General features: G+C 35.4%; 1 protein-coding gene and 1 non-coding gene across 5 annotated transcripts in view; one reads left to right on the forward strand and one right to left on the reverse strand.

The window, feature by feature from the left end:
- The window catches only part of Armc8 (armadillo repeat containing 8), a 99,174-nt gene that overhangs the window by 70,365 nt on the left and 8,735 nt on the right, over nucleotides 1-20,074 (reverse strand). For 2 of the 4 annotated variants that reach the window (XM_015487006.2, XM_048794100.1), the window contains exon 2: nucleotides 5,879-5,955. The exons of 1 other annotated variant lie outside the window; for it this stretch is intronic. In XM_015487006.2, coding sequence (XP_015342492.1) covers nucleotides 5,879-5,955 — 77 coding nt within the window. Of the gene's footprint in view, nucleotides 1-5,878; nucleotides 5,956-11,716; nucleotides 11,722-20,074 lie in introns of those variants that run through there. One more of the 4 variants, XM_048794102.1, reaches the window with a different exon arrangement.
- Nucleotides 2,716-2,822, forward strand: LOC125613660. The gene has a single exon (XR_007344225.1). It is a non-coding gene; the product is annotated as a U6 spliceosomal RNA (small nuclear RNA).

Here is a 20,074-nt window from a genome sequence, read left to right on the forward strand (position 1 = left end):
TCAGGTATAAGCGCATTTACTTCTAAACAGTCAAAAATAGCATAAATTTTAACTGAAAACCTATTATCTTCTAAAAACAAAAATTATCTTTAAAAAAGTATTGAAGGTTGAAGCCCCGAGCTAAAGATCAATATTATTTTCATTTTGAACCAGTATTACTTTTCACTTACCTGAAGCAGCTCTTATTTAGAACACAACTCTTTAATCATGTTAAGTCTAATCAATATAAAGTAACCAAACATTATAGTAGATACTATAAAAACTACAATCTGATAAGGTTTGACCTACTTATGAACACTCACTGTTCATAAGACATTCACCCATAAAATAGGGGGGAAACCATATTTATAAGTAGCTAAGAATAAGGTAACAAGGTAAACAACCAATAAAAATTATTGAAGTTTGAAAATTATAAAAGTACTCATTTTCTGCCTTAACAATTATTATAAAGCTGTTTTTGGAAAACGCAGTACTAAAAACACCCAGTACAATTAGCTTTCCGTTACCAGGCTTGTTTGGGTATTCCAAACTAACAACTGGCCATATGTAAATTGCCAATTTAAAAAGAGTTTCATAATGATGATCTATTATTCAAACTAAAGTTATTTTTACAAAAAGCTTTAAAAGGGAGCAAACTTTTTTCAGAAAACTTTAGCTCAAGTTAACTTAGGTACTTATTGTATATCTACTAGATATATAAACCAAAAAGACCTGAGAATTGACAGCAAATTTAGTTTCATACTTTTTTTTATAATGGGGATATTGAACTCAGGAGCACTCAACAACTGAGCCACATCCCCAGACCCTTTTTTTGTTTTGTTTTTATTTAGAGACAGGGTCTCACTGAGTTGCTTAGGGCCTCACTAAATTGCTGAGGATGGCTTTGAACTCGCAATCCTCTTGCCTAGCTTCCCAAGCCACTGGGATTACAGGCGTGCATCACTGCACCCAGCTCATTCTTACAAATTTATTCTGTGATGCAAATTTTTGGAATACATGTAGTTTCAGATATAGTTCTGATTTGTATAAAACCATCAAAAAATTATTGTAAATATTTAATCTTCCTTCTACCGCATTTTAATGGCTCCTTAATAACAAGTGAATGCATAAATTTTAAAATTAAATACTAGCTCAGAAAGTAGGATATTTATTGTATTTAATTTTTTATCAATATATGAATATAAATCACATTCTCCAAAAATGAAGAGTACAATTTAAAATAAGTGCATTAGTAATGCCCAAATATTTTTGTAGAATAATTAAACATGATCATTCAAAAGACACATAAAAATGTATTAAACATTATAGAAAAAATGTGGCAGCAAATAGGCAATTTATATATATGAAAATATATATACACATAGGCATACAAATATACAGCTATTCTTGATGTTCAAAGTTAATACTACACACATACAAATACAAACAGCTTATATGTATGCAGGACTCCCAATGTTATCTAACAAAATCTGAAAATCCTGCCACCCTTTTAACCATAATTCTGACTAAATTCTGTTTCAGAATACATAGTTTTAAACAACTAAGACTCAAGATTACTCTATTACATCTGATATTAGCACTGTCTTTGTAGACATTCATTTGTGTATGTGTGCGTGCGTACTGGAGATTGAACCCAGGGGCACTTTACAACTGAGCTACAACCCCAGTTCTTTTTTTTATTTTTGAGACAAGGACTCACTAAATTGCCCAGGCTGCCCTCAAACATGCAATCCTAGTACCTAAGACTCTCAAGTTGCTGGGATTATAGGCGTGTGCCACCATGCCTGGCTACTCAAAACACTTTTTAAAATTACAGATTAAATGTATTAGGTGATAAGCTTTTTAAAGGCATTTCTTTTTTAGGATATTTAGAATTATTCTAAAACTTAACCCTTAGTTCTCAAAACCCTAATGTTTCATTTTATAGAAATTTATCTTTAGTTCATGTAAGAAAATGGAATCTGTCTATACTGAAATCAGAGTTAGATCATTTCTGGGACCAGTAAATTGAACCAGAAAAATCATTATCAAAATAAACTCATTTCATCAATACAGTAAAATACTTAATAAGACACTTTAGAAATGGATTCTTGGTTTAAAAAACACACACACACACACACACACACAATTTTAAACCATCTGCAACTGTCGGTATATTAAATCAGAAGAGTCTAGTTGATTCCATTCAACTTTGAAAGGACAAGTCCAGTCACATTTGCTTCTATCAGTTTTTTGCCTTTTATCACAGGGATATCAACACAGGGCCACGAAGGAATATCTGCCAATCTTTTCATTATGAATCAGTAAAGTAAGAACCAGATCAAGAGCTCTAGTTTAGATATGTTTTAAAAGACACATATACTACACAGTATTTAAGTAACTTAGACTCGAGCTACAAAAGCACTTGAAAAGCTATTGTCTTCAACTATGAGATTTAACATGATTGAACCAATACCATAATAACCTCACTCAAAATTGCCCTGCAATTGTTTCTTAAAATTACATGCAGATCTCCACATGAGAGGAAGCCCAGAATCTGCAATGCAGGGTAGTTCATCCAATATAGATACATATTCTTTCATGTAGTTACAAAGGCTATATAGTTCATGACTTACACCAGGGACCTCCCTTTTCTCTCTATTCATATCTTATACCATGTCTAATAATCTATTCAGTTATGCATATGATATTTTGCTCTTGTAGAGAAAAGAACATGTGCTCACTTCAGCAGCACATATACTAAAATTGGAATGATATAGAGAAGATTAGTATGGCCCCTCTGTAAGGAAGACATGTAAATTCATGAAGTACTCCATTAAAAAATAGAGAAAAAGACCTGATTTTGTATTCAAGCCTTTGATACAGTAAGATCATTTAAATTTATTTTAAATATTATACCAAAAAAATGTTACGTTTTGATAACTCCCACTCTTCAACAACTGAAAAACAACCAGTTCTGATGCTGAATATTATTTTTCACTGATTGGGTAAAACACTCCTGGGTGATATGGGTTATCTACAAAAATGTTCCCTATGTTTACGGGTGGAGCTATGGCTCTAACTCAGTAGAGTAGATTATAAACTGATGAAAACTGATGACTTACCTTCAATTTCCTCTATTTTGTTTTTTCTGTTAGTATGTTTTAGATGTTTTCAATCTTTATTGACAAAAATCAAATCAAATGTAGCTAGAAAATGATAAAACTGTAGTTGTTTTATAGACAAAGCTGTAATTCTTGTCAAATTTTATGTCCCTCCAATTGGATATTTTGGATTTAAATAAGATTACCTCAGCCTCTCTTTTTCTTGCCTAAAATTAGCATAGTACCTTACTTGTTTACACTCTGTGGCCATCTTTTTTACCTACCTACCTATTTTGGTCTAGTAATGGTCTCTGTGTGACTCAATAGTTGTATAAGACACACAAAAAGGGAAAAAAATTGGTCAACTTTCTTTTCCTAAGTATCATTTTGGTTCCCTTTCACACTATCAATATTGTATTAAATAAATAAAATGTTTAAAATATAATTTACTTTTCATTCTAAAATTAATTTTCAGATAATGTTGTAACTCAAGAAAGAATTAAGTCATAAAGAATAAGTATTTCTACCTAGAAAAAAGGAAGCTTTGTAAAATCATATCAAATAAACCTCCATAAGGCCAGCTCTACTCTGACATAAGGGGAAAAAATGCTGGGTAATCTATTCTTTTCAAACTATAAACAGATGTTAGTATTATAAGTAGCAATCACATTTACCAGAATGTGTTATGGTTTGTATTCTCTTGTCTAAGTCAAGAATTCTAGTCCCACTTCCTCTTTTTTTTCAAATTGCTTTATGTTTGCTTCTTTAATTTGAACTCTCCTTTTAATTCTGTGCAGAGAATCATCTTATTTTTGAAGTTATTTTATCTTGGAGCTAATAACAACTAACTACTTAAGTGCCAGCTGGTGGGTATCCACAACACACCAGGCACTGAATTTTTTATTTCTGACTTAATTCTCACAAACAGCTGGCAAAACAATGCTTTACAGACGATGAAATGAAGGGTCAAAGAAATTAAGTAATTTGCCCAATCACACAGCTAGGAAGGAACCCCACCAGGAAATGTCATAACCCACTTTTGTCCAACACCAAAGTCCCTGCTCTTTCCACTCTACCATCCCACATGAACAGCCTTTCTTTGTCTGTCTAGCTGGCAGCTAATTGTGTTTGAGACTTCATAATTGTTCAAGAGGCAGTAAGGCTATCAAACCACACTTTAGTTGCTTTGTTATAATTCAATCTTTCTCAATGTTCTTTAGTCTCTTATTTCATATCTTATCAACTTTTAAAAAGTTATAGTATTCTTTGGTAAATTAAAAATTTCTCAAAGTGACAAGCTACTCATCAGATACAACTCAGTATACATACTTATCGTGAAAAATCTTTGATTAATAACTAGCTTCCTCCTAAACATCTGTAGCAGCATTAGTACATCATCTTCTAATCTTAAATGAGTCTTATGTTTTCGATATTTTAACTATTGATAGTTATTTAGGACTGTCAATATATAGAGCTGTCTGGCTGCATGTGGAGAATGCTTGTCTGGTCTCAGGAGAAATGTCAAATTAAACCTATCCCCTCAACTAATTTGTGCATGTAAGTATAATCCAAACTGATTTGATTAATAGAAGGATTTAATACCACTTCTCCTGGTAATAATCAAACTAGTTTTTAAAAGAGCAGACTTAATCATCACAAAGTGTCCTAGTTAAGGGGACAAAGACAAACACTACCACAATGAGAAAACAAGAAATATATCTATTATTGTTTCTGTAAACAGAAGATGTAAAGTGTCAATTATCTTAGGTGGGTCCCAGGCAGCTCCAGCTCAGTTTGAAGAGCAATATACACTTCTTTTGCCTCCTTTTACAAATTCACACCTCCCAAACATCCCTCCATATTGTCTTTTGGGGCAGTGGGAGCTTTGAAAACAAATTCCAGTCAGAAGAAACTTCTACAAATAAGGCATCCTAGCCTTGTATGGCTGAGAAAGAGTTACACTTAAGGTACTATTGGGCTGACACCAACAACAGGGTAAGAGAAGAAAAAAGGCATTTGTGCCCTCACTGCTACCACTAATGTACCTCATCTTTACCATTTTTTGTATCCTTCTTTCGTCGAACACAGTTCAGGCCTGTGGGTCCTGGGTGTTTCTAATCCTGTGAGGAGCCTTAGGTTAGAACTTTTCCCTTAAAACTAATGTGTTAGGAGCATACTGTGTTAAACATCAAAAGGAGAGAAAATTCACCTTTCAGTCACTTGAAATTTTACCCGATTTGTCCCATTTCATTTTTTAAAAATAATCACCTCCAGGATACTGCTTAAAAATGCTTCTTTTCATTAAACATGATGAAATTTTGGAGAAAAAAAAGGGCATTAAGCTTATCAAGAGTTTCAATTTTCTGATGATTGTTTAGTTCGAAATTCTGATATATAAAACATCACTGGGAAACTCAGTGGCAGTTGGTGAGTTAACCAAAAAACAAAGCACAACAAAACCTACTAACCTATTCTCCCACTGCATTCTAATTACAAAAGATTAATTTTATTCTCTGGCTTCTGTGGATATTAAAGTAGCAAAAGTATTCTCCAGAGGAAAATTTTTAAATTTAAAACAATAATTCTACAAAAAATAAAGATAATTATGTCAGTTAATAGCTATCCAACAGACAATTATTTATAGTAAAATGTTAAAAGTCATGAATGTCAAGCAGTCTTTTCAAAAAGAAGCCAAATGGAAGGAAAATTGCATTTTCATAATTATAAAATTTGGCAGATTAAAACATGAAAACAAACAAGACTTTTTGATAGACTCTTAAATGCATACTACTTACATGACACCTTGTAGAACTTTCTGGGGATCAGGGTCAAATAGCCTGTCAACATAGTGGCGACTGCTAGCTGTTACTTCCTAGAAAGTAGGGGAAAAATTATGACATCTGAAGCCATGCAAATCACAAATTCATAGCATCACCCACAACATCAAATAGCTACTTATAATCTAACCTAAGGAAGATGAAGCAAGATTCCTCTAAGTATTATTTGCTTCCTCACTATGTGGGACACTTAAGCAGGTGACTTTTCTCTCAGGTATCAAAATAAATGGAAACTGCAGTGTTCGGTTCAAAATGCCAAAGATCTTTTTCTGTTTTTCCCCTAAAGAACACTCAATTTCAGTAATGCAAATTAAAACTACTCTAAGATACCATCTCACTCCAGTAAGAATGGCAGCCATTATGAAGACAAACAACAACAAGTGCTGGCGAGGATGCGGAGGGAAAAGGTACACTCATACACTGCTGGTGGGACTGAAAATTGGTGCAGCCAATATGGAAAGCAGTATGGAGATTCCTTGGAAAGCTGGGAATGGAACCACCATTTGACCCAGCTATTACCCAAAGGACCTAAAAACAGCATACTATAGGGACGCAGCCACGTCAATGTTTATAGCAGTACAATTCACAATAGCTAAACTGTGGAGCCAACCTAGATGTCCTTCAGTGGATGAATGGATTAAAAAAAATGTGGCATTTAAACACAATGGAGGGTGGCTGGGGATGTGGCTCAAGTGGTAGCACGCTCGCCTGGCATGCGTGCGGCCTGGGTTCGATCCTCAGCACCACATACAAAACAAAGATGTTGTGTCCGCCGAAAACTAAAAAATAAATATTAAAAAATTCTCTCTCAAAAAAAAAAATTTTTTTTAAATAAATAAATAAACACAATGGAGGGCTGGGGATGTGGCTCAAGCGTTAGCGTGCTCGCCTGGCATGCATGCGGCACGGGTTAGATCCTCAGCACCACATACAAAACAAAGATGTTGTGTCTGCCGATAACTAAAAAATAAATATTAAAAAATAATAATAATAAAAAATAAATACAATGGAATATTACTCAGCACTAAAAAAGAATAAGATCATGGCATTTGCAGGGAAATGGATGGCATTAGAGCAGATTATGCTAAGTGAAGTTAGCCAATCCCAAAAAAACAAGTGCCGAATGTCTTCTCTGATATAAGGGGGGGTGACTCAAAATGTGGTAGGGAGGGAGAGCATGGAAGGAAGATTACCTCTAGATAGGGAATAGGGGTGGGAGGGAAAGGGAGAGAGGAGGAGAATAGCATGGATGGTGGAAAGAGACCATCATCATACAAAATACATGTATGAAGATGTGAATTTGGTGTCAACATACCTTATATACAGAGATATGATAAACTGTGGTATAAAGGTGTATTAAGAATCGCAATGCAAAATAAATAAATAAATAAATTATTAAAAATGTAGATATGAAGAGAAATGCAAAAAAATCATAATGCAAAATAATAATAATAATAATAATAATAAAATAATAATAGAGCTCATGTATAATGGCAAAAAAAGAACACTCAATTTCAAAAATAAGAAAATCAATGAGGGCTGGGGATGTGGCTCAAGTGGTAGTGCGCTTGCCTGGCATGCGCGGGGCGCTGGGTTCGATCCTCAGCACCACATAAAAATAAAATGAAGATGTTATGTCCACCGAAAACTAAAAAATAAATATTAAAAAAATTCTCTCTCTCTCTCTCTCTCTCTCTCAAAAAAAAAAAAATGACAAAAAAAAAAAGAAAATCAATGAAAAACTACAAATTTTGAAAATGAAACTGGCAGAAGAGTTTGGGAAATCAACATAATTTATAGAGTATACAATAACTTGGTTCATTTTAAAGTTAGAATTAGAGAGGAAATAGTAAATATATTTTGTAAATACTTTACTAATTATTCTGAGAAAAAAAATGTGACAATACCATAAATAATAAATTGAAGAAGAAAGAAGACATCCAGTCCTCACTAAAAACAACTGTGGGAAGGAAGTCCTGCAAACTGTCAATAAAGCAACTGGGCATTTGTGCTATGAAATCAGCTAAGTTTCTTCATTAACTGTTGGATGTCACATATGTGAGCAATAGATAGGAATGTACTTCTGTTCAGTACACAATTAAGGAGATAATATTTGGCTATGGGCCAAGAAAAGGGTGCAGACTTCACAGTCATCAAGCAGATACAAGTGGAAGTCCCTTAAGACAGTCGCAGAGGGGCTTCAATGCGAGGAGGCAGATGTAAGCAAAAACAGTGACTACAATAATGAAGTTGACATACCTTCTTTGAAGGAAACAGTTCAGAAGCAGGGTGATCTATGGGTCCAACAGAGCAATCTATCTGAACTGGGTAAAGCTGGGTAAGCGTGGAAAGTTAAGAATATAAAGAATAAAGGACAGACACTTACCTCATTTTACTTGTATGTGGGGTGTGCTCTACTATACTATTTCTTGAATATCTATTTTGGTCAGTAATATCTTTTTATATTAATTTGCAATACTTAACATTATTTAAAATGAAGAGTAACTAGTAAAACAAATTTTAAAAATAAATAAAATGAAGAATAAGGGAAAGAAGATTTTTGTCCCTTTGCGCTGATTCCTGCTAGAATATACTTACACACTGCCACCACCCATTAGCAATGAATTATCATAGGAAGAAAGAAGTAACTTTTTCAGTTTACTCAGATACCCAATTCAGTAAAGAGCTCAATGCCAAGATAGGGTGCTGGTTTATAAGTCACCAAAAATAATTCTGGAGAACTGCACAAACTCTAGTTCCTTCAAAAATAGGGCTGGGGTTGTGGCTCAGTGGTAGAGCGCTTGCCAATCATGTGTAAAGCACTGGGTTCAGTCCTCAACACCACACTTAAAAAAATAAATAAATAAAGGTATTGTGTCCATCTACACATAATTTTTAAAAATTAATACACATTTTCATACTCTGAACTTGCTACCCCAATATCCTCATAGGCAACTCAAACAGTTTAGTGGTTTTAGTATGAATTCCATCTATAAAGACCAAACAGCAGAAGCAAAAAAGCAGAAGTTACAAAAAGTACTGTGCCCACCAGGGTATCATTAAAGCACTTCTAATATAAACAAAATCAGAGTTAGAAAGATGCTTATTAATTATCTATCCCAATCCCTTGGTTTACAAATAAGGTTTCTTAACGCTCTTCACCCAGATATCAGACCATCAAATGGACATAAGGACAAAGGTAGTGTAAAAGAGAAAAAAGCATATCTGTATTACAAACAGGTAGGTTCTGCCATTCTGTTTTTGTTTAGTTTTTTTGTTTGTTTGGGGGATACTGGGTATTGAACATGGGGCACTTAACCACTGAACCACAGCCCTATCCCTTTTTCATTTTTGAGACAGGGTCTTGCTAAATTGCTTAGAGCCTTGCAAAGTTGCTGAGGCTGGCTTTAAACTTGCAATTCTTCTGCCTCAGCCTCCCAAACCACTGGGATTACAGGAGTGTGCCAGTGTACCTGGCAGTATATTTGCATTCTGTTTTTAATTTTTTTAGTTGTCAATGAACCCTTTATTTTGTTTACTTATACGCAGTGCTGAGAATTGAACCCAATGTCTCACACTGCCACTGAGCCCTATATTTATTCTCTTGATTTTCTTACACAGTAAGCTCATCTGAGCATTGCGATCCTTAGCCTCTTTTTTTTTTTTTTTTTTTTTTTTTTTTTTTTTTTNATCTTTGTTTTGTATGTGGTGCTGAGGATCGAACCCAGGCCGCACGCATGCCAGGCGAGCGTGCTACCACTTGAGCCACATCCCCAGCCACCCTCCATTGTGTTTAAATGCCACATTTTTTTTAATACTTATTTATTTTTTTAGTTATCGGCAGACACAACATCCTTGTTGGTATGTGGTGCTGAGGATCGAACCTGGGCCGCACGCATGCCAGACGAGCGCGCTACCACTTGAGCCACATCCCCAGCCCGATCCTTAGCCTCTTTCCTATTCAGGGACTGATCTTCGATTTTACTGTTCTCCACCTTTACTATGGCTCTATATCTCTTGTCTCCCAAAGTGGTTAAAATATCAACAAACAAAGGGAATGAAGGGAAGGGAGAGGGGATAAGAAAATAAAAGACAGTGGAATAAATCTGAAATAATTTTCCTATGTACACATATGAATACACCATAGTGAATCCCACCATCAGGTACATCCATAATAGGATTCTAGTTAGAATATGATATATTCCTTGCTTATATAATTATATCAAAATGAATCCTACTATCATGTATAGCTCAAAAAGAACCAATAAAATAATAAAGTAACAAAAAAGGTACAATACTTGGGTTCAAGACACATATCTTAACACAAATTTCCTCCATTAATAGCAATTCTGCTTTCTCCTCTGTGTTCTGATTCATTCAATACAACAAGTACTGACTAGGTACCTATAGCAAGGCAGTGAGGAAAACATTAAAGATGAAGAATTTAGTAAGGCATAGTTCCTGCCCTCAAAAACTCATATCCTATTTTAATTGGGTTCCTACTAAGAATATAAAAAACAGAAGTACATTGAATGTAAAGGCAACAATGAGGAAGAGTTAAGTTAGAAGAATTGGGGAAGGCCTCTTAGATGAATTGGTTTTAGAAAATGACTAAGAGTGTACCACAATGGACAAGGAAAGAAAGAATGAGTCAGTGTATAATTTATAATCACAGCCACAGGACACGTGAAGCCAACACATTTACACCATCAGCAAGTATAACAGTTGGTGGTACTGAAAAAGAACAAGAGGTAAAGAGGCCACCATAGAATATATAACATAAAAGGCCCATACAGGAGATTTCAGACTGCCTTTTGTTCAGAGCTATACTAAGTGCCAAAGAAGGTGCAAGAGGACATTAAGGCAGAATGCTGCATTTATACAATCTATAAGGGGTCTGCATGCATACAAAAATATCACCTAAGGTAGCAAGCAAGCTCAGGGGATATAGTCACTTACTCAATTTTACTTTACTCTGTGCTTTTGCCTAACATACTCATTTACTTGGATGTCTATATGGGACAATTCTTGTATTTCACTGCTTTCCTTTGTAGATCAGGTCACCTCTCCCCTCTCACTTCTCTTTTCTTTCAGAAGGCAGCTTACAAATGGAAGAACTAGATACAGAAGACAACCGGTACAGATATTAAATAGGTTGGCAAGGGAAAACACCTCTAAAAGGGACACTGGAGAAAAGACCTAAAGAAAGTGAAGGAGCACACTGTGCAGCTATTTAAGAAGAACTTTTCAGGCAAAGAAAACAACAAATGCAAAGGTTCTAAAATAGGCTTCATCTGACATAATCAAAGCAAGGGAGGCCATTACAGCTGGAGAAGGACCAAAGGAAAAAGTAGTAGGAGATGAGGTGAAAGAACAGGAGCCAGATGATAAGAGAGAGCTACAATGTCCAATATGATAGTCATTAGCCTCATGACTTTTTTTTTTTTATTTTAGCATTTGAAATGTGGCTAGGAACTCAATTTTGTTATTTTTTTAATATTTACTTTTTTTTAGTTTTAGGTGGACACATTATCTTTATTTTACATTTATGTGGTGCTGAGGATCAAACCCAGTGCCTCATGCATGCTAGGCTAGCACTCTACCACTGAGCCACAACCCCAGCCCAATTTTGTTAATTTTTAAAACATTAATTAAAATTTTAAAAACCAAGAGTGGATTCAGTGACTAGAAAACTTTTAAGGCTACTTGAAGCATATGAATCTACTTTTTTAATTATAAATTTTATGGAATCTAAATAGAAATTGAGTATGTCCAATAAAAATTTAGCATCCAAACTGTATAGAGTACACATTAGATTTTGAAGAATTTAAATGAAAAGTAAAATAATTTCATTAATAACTTCTCACATAGATTACCTGCAGGAATTATATTTTGACATATGAGTTTAAATAACATTAAAATTAATTTCAGGCTGGGGATATAGATATAGCTCAGTGGAAGAGCACTTGCCTAGTGTGCCTCTGGCCCTGGCTGTGATCCCCATTACCACAATAATTAATTAATTAATTACATTTTTTTATTTAATAGCATTGGCTTCTAGAAAATGTTAAATAGAGACATAATTTGACTTGTTTTTAGATCATTCTGGTTGTGATTTTAGGAACAGACAAATGTGTAGAGAAGAGTGAGGGGTTATAAGACAGAAACAGGGAGATCAGGTAGGGGGCTATTTAAATAATCAGAAATGCTGGTATTTCAGACACAAAAATAGCCTGGGGTAGGGCAAACATTAGGAGGTAGTAAGATTTACTCAGAATCCAGATAAATGGGGTAGTCTGAAGTAGCTGTCAAACTGGATGTGCTATCAGACAGGATGTAGGGTAAGAGAAGAGAGTCAATGGCAACACTTAAAGGTTTTGCCTGAGCATGTGGAAAGATTGAGCTGCCAGTTAATGAGATAAGGAAGTCTGTGAGAGGTGCAGATTTAAGTGGGAAGAGCAAAAGTTCAGCTTTGGACATGTTAGGACTGAGAATCCAATCAGACATTCAAGAGAGGCTGTCAAGTGGCTGTGAATATATAAGTCTAGAGTTTAGGGAAAAGTTGTGGGCTTGAGATACAAATCAGAAAGTTGTCAGCTTGTAAACAGGATTAGCTCAGTAAAAGACAGACCATGGATAGAGCAAGTCTGTGCTTCACAGCCAGAGTGATAGGGAGAATTCCATGAAGTCAAATCAGAGAACATTTCAAGGAGGGAATAACCACCCATGACAAATCCTAGCAATGCTCAGTATAAGAAAATGACAAAGACCTGACCATTGGATTTAGAAATATGCAAGGCATCACTGACCTTGACAACAGCAGTACAGTGGAGCCGACAGCTGTTTAGACAGGGTATAAGAGAGAATAGGAAAAGAGAAACTAGAGAATGTTAAATATAGACAATTCTTTCAAGAAGTTTCATGGTAAAAGGAAAAGAAGAAATAAGGTAGTAGCTGGAGGGAAAAGGAGAGTCAAGGGAGATTTTATTTCATTTCATTATGGGAGGGTTTTTTTGAGATTTTATTTTTTAAGATGGAGTAAGTTAGTATATGTTTATTCGTGAATGGAAATTCTTAATAGAGAAAAAATAACCAATGCTGCATGAGAAGGGGGAGAACTTATAGAACAATGTTCATGAATACTGGAAAGGGAATGGGGCTTACTGATCAAAGAGAGCAAAACCCAGAGGGAATCCACTAATCGGTGAGAGAGCTAGTAGAATTTCTCTTTTGCTAAGAATAAAAGTAAGAAGTGTTGAGTGGTTTGAAGATAGAAATGAAGGAATAAGACACAGATTGAATGAGCTGGGAAAGTTTACCATGACTACTAGGGAGTACTAAGAATCCCCTTGAAGTTTGTGATTTTGAATTTAAAGTGAGAATAGTAAGCACAGCTATTTTTCCCAGTTACATTTAAATGCATAATAGAATTCATGAATAAGAGGATGGGAATTTTTCCAGGCAAAGATAGAAAGGCTAGAGAAAGGGTCAACTGAATTGAGGGTATATGCAAAGGTGTGATAACAGTGATGGACCTACTAAAGGTCAATTCAAAAGTGGTATAATTAATAGACTGTAGGTAATGGGCAATGAAGGATTGCTGGCATTGGAGTACTAAGAGTGATTTGAGAGAAGGTGCCAGCCAAGACACTAGAAATTGGTCAAGGTTTAGGAAACAACCATGGGAGCAAGTACCTCAAGGTAAGATTGAGTAAATGATCTTTAGAGAAGTCTAGAATTTTACAAAATTGCATAGATAATGAAATTTCCATAAATCATCACAGAAGTAGTGCTAGAAAAAATTTACAATGAGCTATAATCCTAAAGAAATGAGGGAACAATCAGGAGGTCTATAGATGAATATAAGGTAGAATATAATGAGATTTAAAGGTAGGGTTTTTAAGAGGGAAAGAGCAGGGTCTGAAAGCACCAATGAGGAACAAGGAGGACTTCTAAACCATCTTTTTTCAAGGATGTTATGAGGGATATAGGAAGAAAAAGAGATAAGAAGACTGAGAGGCTAGGGAAAGAGTGGTCAACAGATGAAAATCTTGGTTGCACTTTCAATAAAAAGATGAAGGGAATGTTCAAAGAGGCTGAGCATAAGGGAAGTAAAGTGAAAGAAACAAAATAAAAGCAAGGGATCTGTATACATGGTGATTCCTCCATTCTCCAAACAAAAGAGCAGCCAACTAAAGCTCAGGGCACAGTCTGAACAGCAAAGTTAATCAGAGTCAGCCTTGTAGTTCTGCAGCCTTTTGGCATAGGGCTTCAAATAATCGAACCAGCAAGCTTTAAATCTGGCTCTGAACTCACTTTCCATATTCAAAATAATAAAGCCATCACAATGCATAAACTGTTGCATTTTATGATTAATAGTACTACCCAAAAATTATATTATGTGAAATTATACATGCATTCCTCAGCAGAAAATTTGTGAACATCAAATCTGTCAATTAGGGTTTATTCTAAGAAGTTGAGTGTACAGTAAATTCTGTACTGTGTACCCAACAAGTACAGAGAAAAGATGGGAAGGGGACAGCTGAACCAATTTTCTTCTTTCAGAAAAACAAAAATAGCAGCAAATAATTACTTGCACTCTACTATAAGGAGTATCATGTGGAAACAATGTACCTCTTATTAGGGTGACTACATGTGACTGGCACCACCAAGATGGCTCCTAATGATTCCCACCTCCCAGTATTCATGCCTTTGTGCAGTCTTCCCTTGAGTGAGGAATGAACCCTATAGCTTTGTTCTAGCAAACAAAATGTAGCAGAGGTAATGAGATGTTATTTTAGAAATTTCAAGGTTCTCCCCACCACTACCTTTTTCCTCTCTGATGGAAGCCTCCTGTCTGGTTATGAGTTCCCCTATGGAAAAGTCCACTGGCATGGAATTAAAACTCTGCCTGATGACAAGAGTAGTGAGCAAGGAATTGTATTCTCCTTGAACAGCCTTCAGATGAGACTGCAGCTCCACCTGACCCACTGACTGCAACTTCATAGAGAGACCTAAGGCCAAAAGTCCAAGCTACTCCACACCTATATTCCTGACCTACAGAAACTGTGAAATAATAAATGTTGTTTTAAGTAGCTAAGCTTTAGAGTAAATTTTACACAGCAATAGATAATCATTGTCTTTGAACTTACCAACAAAACCAGAATAATTATTATAGAATAATACATATAAACCAAGAGTAATGGAGACAATTTGGGCTTTCATTCATCCTTAGTAATACCAGAGCAAAGAGGAAATACTTAGTCGTCTCAGAACACTAGTCAGATGCCCTGAAAAGACAAACCAGAACAGGTTCTCATTGCCCCTCTGAATAAACTATCCATGACCAGGTCGAATTTGAGCCACTACCCTTTAGGAAAAAAAAAAAAAAAATTCAAGAAGAGTATCTTGTTACAACTGCTTGCCAAGTCCTAGACTTGCCATGGATTTAACTCCAAAATCAGATATATTTTGGGGGTAAAACTATGAGTTTATTAGACAATGAAGAATGTTCAAAGGTTAATATAAAAATACCAAACTTACTTTATTTCACTAAAGTCTTGCTCTATGTAGGCCAAAATATATTGTTATATTATGTGCATGTATGAATATGTAACAACAAATTTCATCATTATGTACAACAATAATGCACCAATAAAAAAATTTGGAAAGAAGAAAAAGACTTGCTCTATGTATATGTCATTAACATAGAGTATTCTTTATTTCCAACATAGGCATTGTGTAATAGAACAACAAATGATCTGCATTTGCAGACTTCGAAAATGCATTTTACCACTTCGTAATTATGGGCAAAAATAAAATGTTGAGGCTGTTTCTTCAATGATAAGGTGGTGATGTTATCACAGCACTCAAGTGTGGCTCATGAGCTAATATATAGGGAAATCCCTTGTAAACAATAAAAGTACCCTAATGATTTCAGGCAAGTTACTAAGGAAACGCTTGGGATGATACCGGCCAAAGTAAATTGTTACACTGTGTGAATATACGAATACATTAACAAATCCCACCATAATGTACAAGTATAATGCACCAATAAAATTATGAAAAAATAATAAGTCCCAGATTATGCTATATTCCAAGCACTCATATAGATTTAGGTTGTAAAACAAACAACCAAGGCCAAAAAAAAAAAAAAAATCAACTAAATTGCCCTTGAAATTTCCTTAAATTGCTAATCAAGTGCAAGATGCATGACTTATTTAGGAAGTTTTATTCTACCAACGTTTATGAACTACTGAAACAGACTTCTATAGATTGAATACTTATTTCCCCCCTGAAATTCATATGTTGAAATCCTAACCTTCAATGTTGGAAGTGGGACCCTTGGGAGGTGGTTAGGTCATAAGCCCAGAACCCTATGAATAGGATTAGGGCCCTTACAAAAAAAGACCCCAACCATACACAGTCTGAGAACTCAACAAAAAGACAGCCATCTGTGAGCCAAGGAACAGCCCTCCCCAGACACTGAATCTGCTAACACCTTTTTTTTTTTTGGACTTCACAGCCTACAAAACCACAAGAAGTCAATTTTTCTGTTATTTATAAGCTACCCAGACTGTGGTACTTTGTTATAGCAGCCTAAACTAACACATAGACTTAAGAAAAGGAACAAAAAGGAAGTCTCTCCACCCAACTCTGGACATCCCAATCATCCCACGTTAGACAACTGTAGTCTCTTGAGTTGAATGGGACACCAGTGAGGAATTTTAAAGACTTCTTGCTTATAGGAAGAATTTACTCATTCTTTTCTAATATTGAACTTCTAAAACTTAACATTTGTTAGTAGATGTGCTCCTGTTATAAGGTGTAAACAAGAAAATTATGGAGTCTCACCCTGGGACAAGTATACAAAGAAGACTGCTGTTATACACACACATACACACACACACACACACACACACACACTCTCTCTCTCTCTCTCTCTCTCTCTCTGTTTTAAACTTATTTCAAGCTGAAAATCATTATTTATTTATTTATTTATTTTTTACTTTTTTATTTGTTTGTTTGCTTTTTGTGGTACTGGGGATCAAACCCAGGGCTTTGTGCATGTGCAGCAAGCACTCTACCAACTGAGCCATATCCCCAGCCCCATTGTATATTTTTTTAATTTATGGGGTAATATGGTAGATGCTGGGAATAGAGAGATAAGAGTCCTCAAGGGGCTCATAGCACCAAAAGAAAGACATGAAAGCAAGTAAGTTACAAGTATAACCTGTAACACATGCATATGCAGTTGGAGATATAATTAACCAACACTAGAGTTGGGATGGAAGGTAATGTCTAAGCAGTTAAGATGATTAACCTGAAGATTAGTACTAGTTTTCCAGGTGAAAAAGGGAGAGAGAGAAAAAAAAAGATAAGTACTCTAGGAAGACAGCATAATATATACATACAAAAGAGAATTCTGAAGCAATAAGGTGTGTTCAAGAAAGAAAATGCAATTTAGTATTATAATCATGTTGCATACAGTTGGGAATACAAAACAATGCTGAAGTAGTTTTGATGATGTTGTTGTTTTACCATACTGGAGGATTGAATCCAGGGTCTCATCCTGCATGCTATGCATGACCTCTACAACTGAGTTACATTCTCGGCCTGAAGTAGTATTCTATAATCTAGCCAATAAGATTTTTAACAGTTATACAGGCAATGTTCTAGAAAATAAGCAAAAGGAAAAAAAAGTCTATTTTTGCAAGAGCTTATATAAAAAAGCAATAAACATAATTTTTAAAAGGTATATTAGAATATTAGTATATAAGAAGATGTACAATATGAGGAAAATGTTCAACAGCATATTTTATTTCCAAGTCCTCATACCACAACTACAGTATCACCAGCTAGGAACAAGGGAGAACGGAGGGGAGGGAGGGAGGGAGAGAGAGGGGGAGGGAGAGAGAGGGAGAGAGAGATAGAGGGAGGGAGAGAGAGAGAGAGAGAGAGGTGAAAAACAGACCCAAAGGACAAGAAGTTATTGTGTTCATCTAGGGACAAAGATAATTGCATTCTGACTTAAAAGAATGGCAGAAGGGAATGAAAAGGAGACTTGACGTACACAGCTCCTTTGGAAGATGGAAATCAGTGGCTCATAGTGACCAATAGCGCTTCCCCAATGAGTTGATCTTACATGAGCCTGTGAATAACCTGAAATAAAATGAGCCCTACCAATGACAATGGAAGCAAGATTTAGATAGAAACTTGGTCTCATATGACTGTGAAGCTGCCAAATAGTGCTAAATTGTTTATTTGGGGACTTATTTTTTTTAACATTAAAGAGAAGTACACTTTCATCTTACTTGAGCTATTGTTATTTTCTATTAGATATTACAAAACCTAGTACAACATATTCTTTTATAATCTTATTTTATCGAGGTAAAAGTTGTATATAGTGAAGTACACAAATTTCTGTTGTACGATTCAATGTGTGTTTTGGTTATCTATTTCTGGTAGCAAAACATTCTAAAATGTAGTGGCTTAAAACCATAATTTATTTGACTTTTATGAGTTAATTGTACTGGATAATTTTCATTTGTGGTCTCTTCAGTGGTTTCCGGTATATATCAGCTGAGGCTGTAGTCATGTGAAGACCTGACCAGATTGGACATTATTTTAGTCAGCTTTTTCACTGCTGTGATTAAAAGGACCTGACCAGAACAATTGTAGAGGATGAAAAGTTTATTTGAGGGCTCACAGTTTCAGAGGTCTTAGTCCATATTAGGTTAGCTGCATTCCTCAGGGCTCGAGATGAGGCAGAACATCATGGTAGAAGAGTGTGGAAGAGGAAAGCTGCTCACATGGTGACCAGAAAGGAGAGAGAGAGAGATGCCACTGGCCAGATACAAATATATACTCGAAAGCCACAGCCCAATTAATTACTTCCTCCAGCCATATCCCACCTGCCTCGAGTTACCACTCAGGGATTTATTTACTCATTAGGTTAAGGCTATAACCTAATCATTCCTCCTCCAAACCTTTTGGCATTGTCTCACATGTAAGCTTTTGGGGGACACCTCACATGCAAACCATAAGAGAGGGTACACATACTTCTGTCTTTGGTTTCTTTCACTCACCTAATACTTTTTAGATATGCATGTTGTCACATGTAGCAGTATTTATTCTTTATTATGAGTAAATAATAGAAGAAGCATAGAAATATGAGAAGAATCCTATAATATAAACATACTATGCCAATATTTATTCATTCTCCTACTGATGAATGTTTAGGCTTTTTCCAGATTAGAATTATTATGAATAACCCTGCTATAAACATTTTTGTTCAAGTTTTTTTGGGACAATGCTTTAATTTCTTTTGAAATAAAATTTCTGGGTCATGGGGTGGGCATATGATTATCNTTCTTTCCTTTTTTTTTTTTTTGTTACTTTCGGGTATTGAACCCAGGAGTGCTTAATCTACTGAGCAACATCCCCAGTCCTAATTTTTTTTTTTTTTTTTTAAATTTTTTAATATTTATTTTTCAGTTCTCGGCGGACACAACATCTTTGTATGTGGTGCTGAGGATCGAACCCGGGCCGCACGCATGCCAAGCGAGCACGCCACCGCTTGAGCCACATCCCCAGCCCCTTCCCCCAGTCCTTTTTTATATTTTATTTAGAGACAGAGTCTCACTGAGAGGCTTAGGGCCCTGCTAAATTGCTGAGGCTGGCTTCCAATTCACGATCCTCCTGCCTCAGCCTCCCAAACCACTGGGATTACAGGAAAAATTTGAGTTTCTAATGCTTCCAAAACCCTCAATCCAAAAAAAAATTCCTTTGGTCAGTATGACAATTTTCTAAAATGCCAAATAAATGCACTGCTTGGATCAGCTACAATTTCACAATATTTATTTTAAAACCTGGGGACACTTATCAGTTTGTACTTGTTCCTAGAGAAGACTGCCACAATCCAGAATATCAGAAACCAATATGTTAGAGTGGTATTTTACTAAATTGTGCTTTAATTTCAAATTGCACATTTCCCTCTTTGTTCTGCTTACATTCTTGTAAGCTCATGCAAGATGCAAAATCTGTTACTTGAAGAGTTCTGGTAATGTAAGTGCTTCTCTTGACATAGGATTAATTTCAAATTGCTAGACAATTCTTTCCTTGTGTTGAGAGGAAAAAAACCTCCATTTGCAA

This window comes from Marmota marmota, unplaced genomic scaffold (genome assembly GCF_001458135.2).
Source record: "Marmota marmota marmota unplaced genomic scaffold, marMar, whole genome shotgun sequence".
In the NCBI taxonomy this organism is placed as follows: Eukaryota; Metazoa; Chordata; class Mammalia; order Rodentia; family Sciuridae; genus Marmota; species Marmota marmota.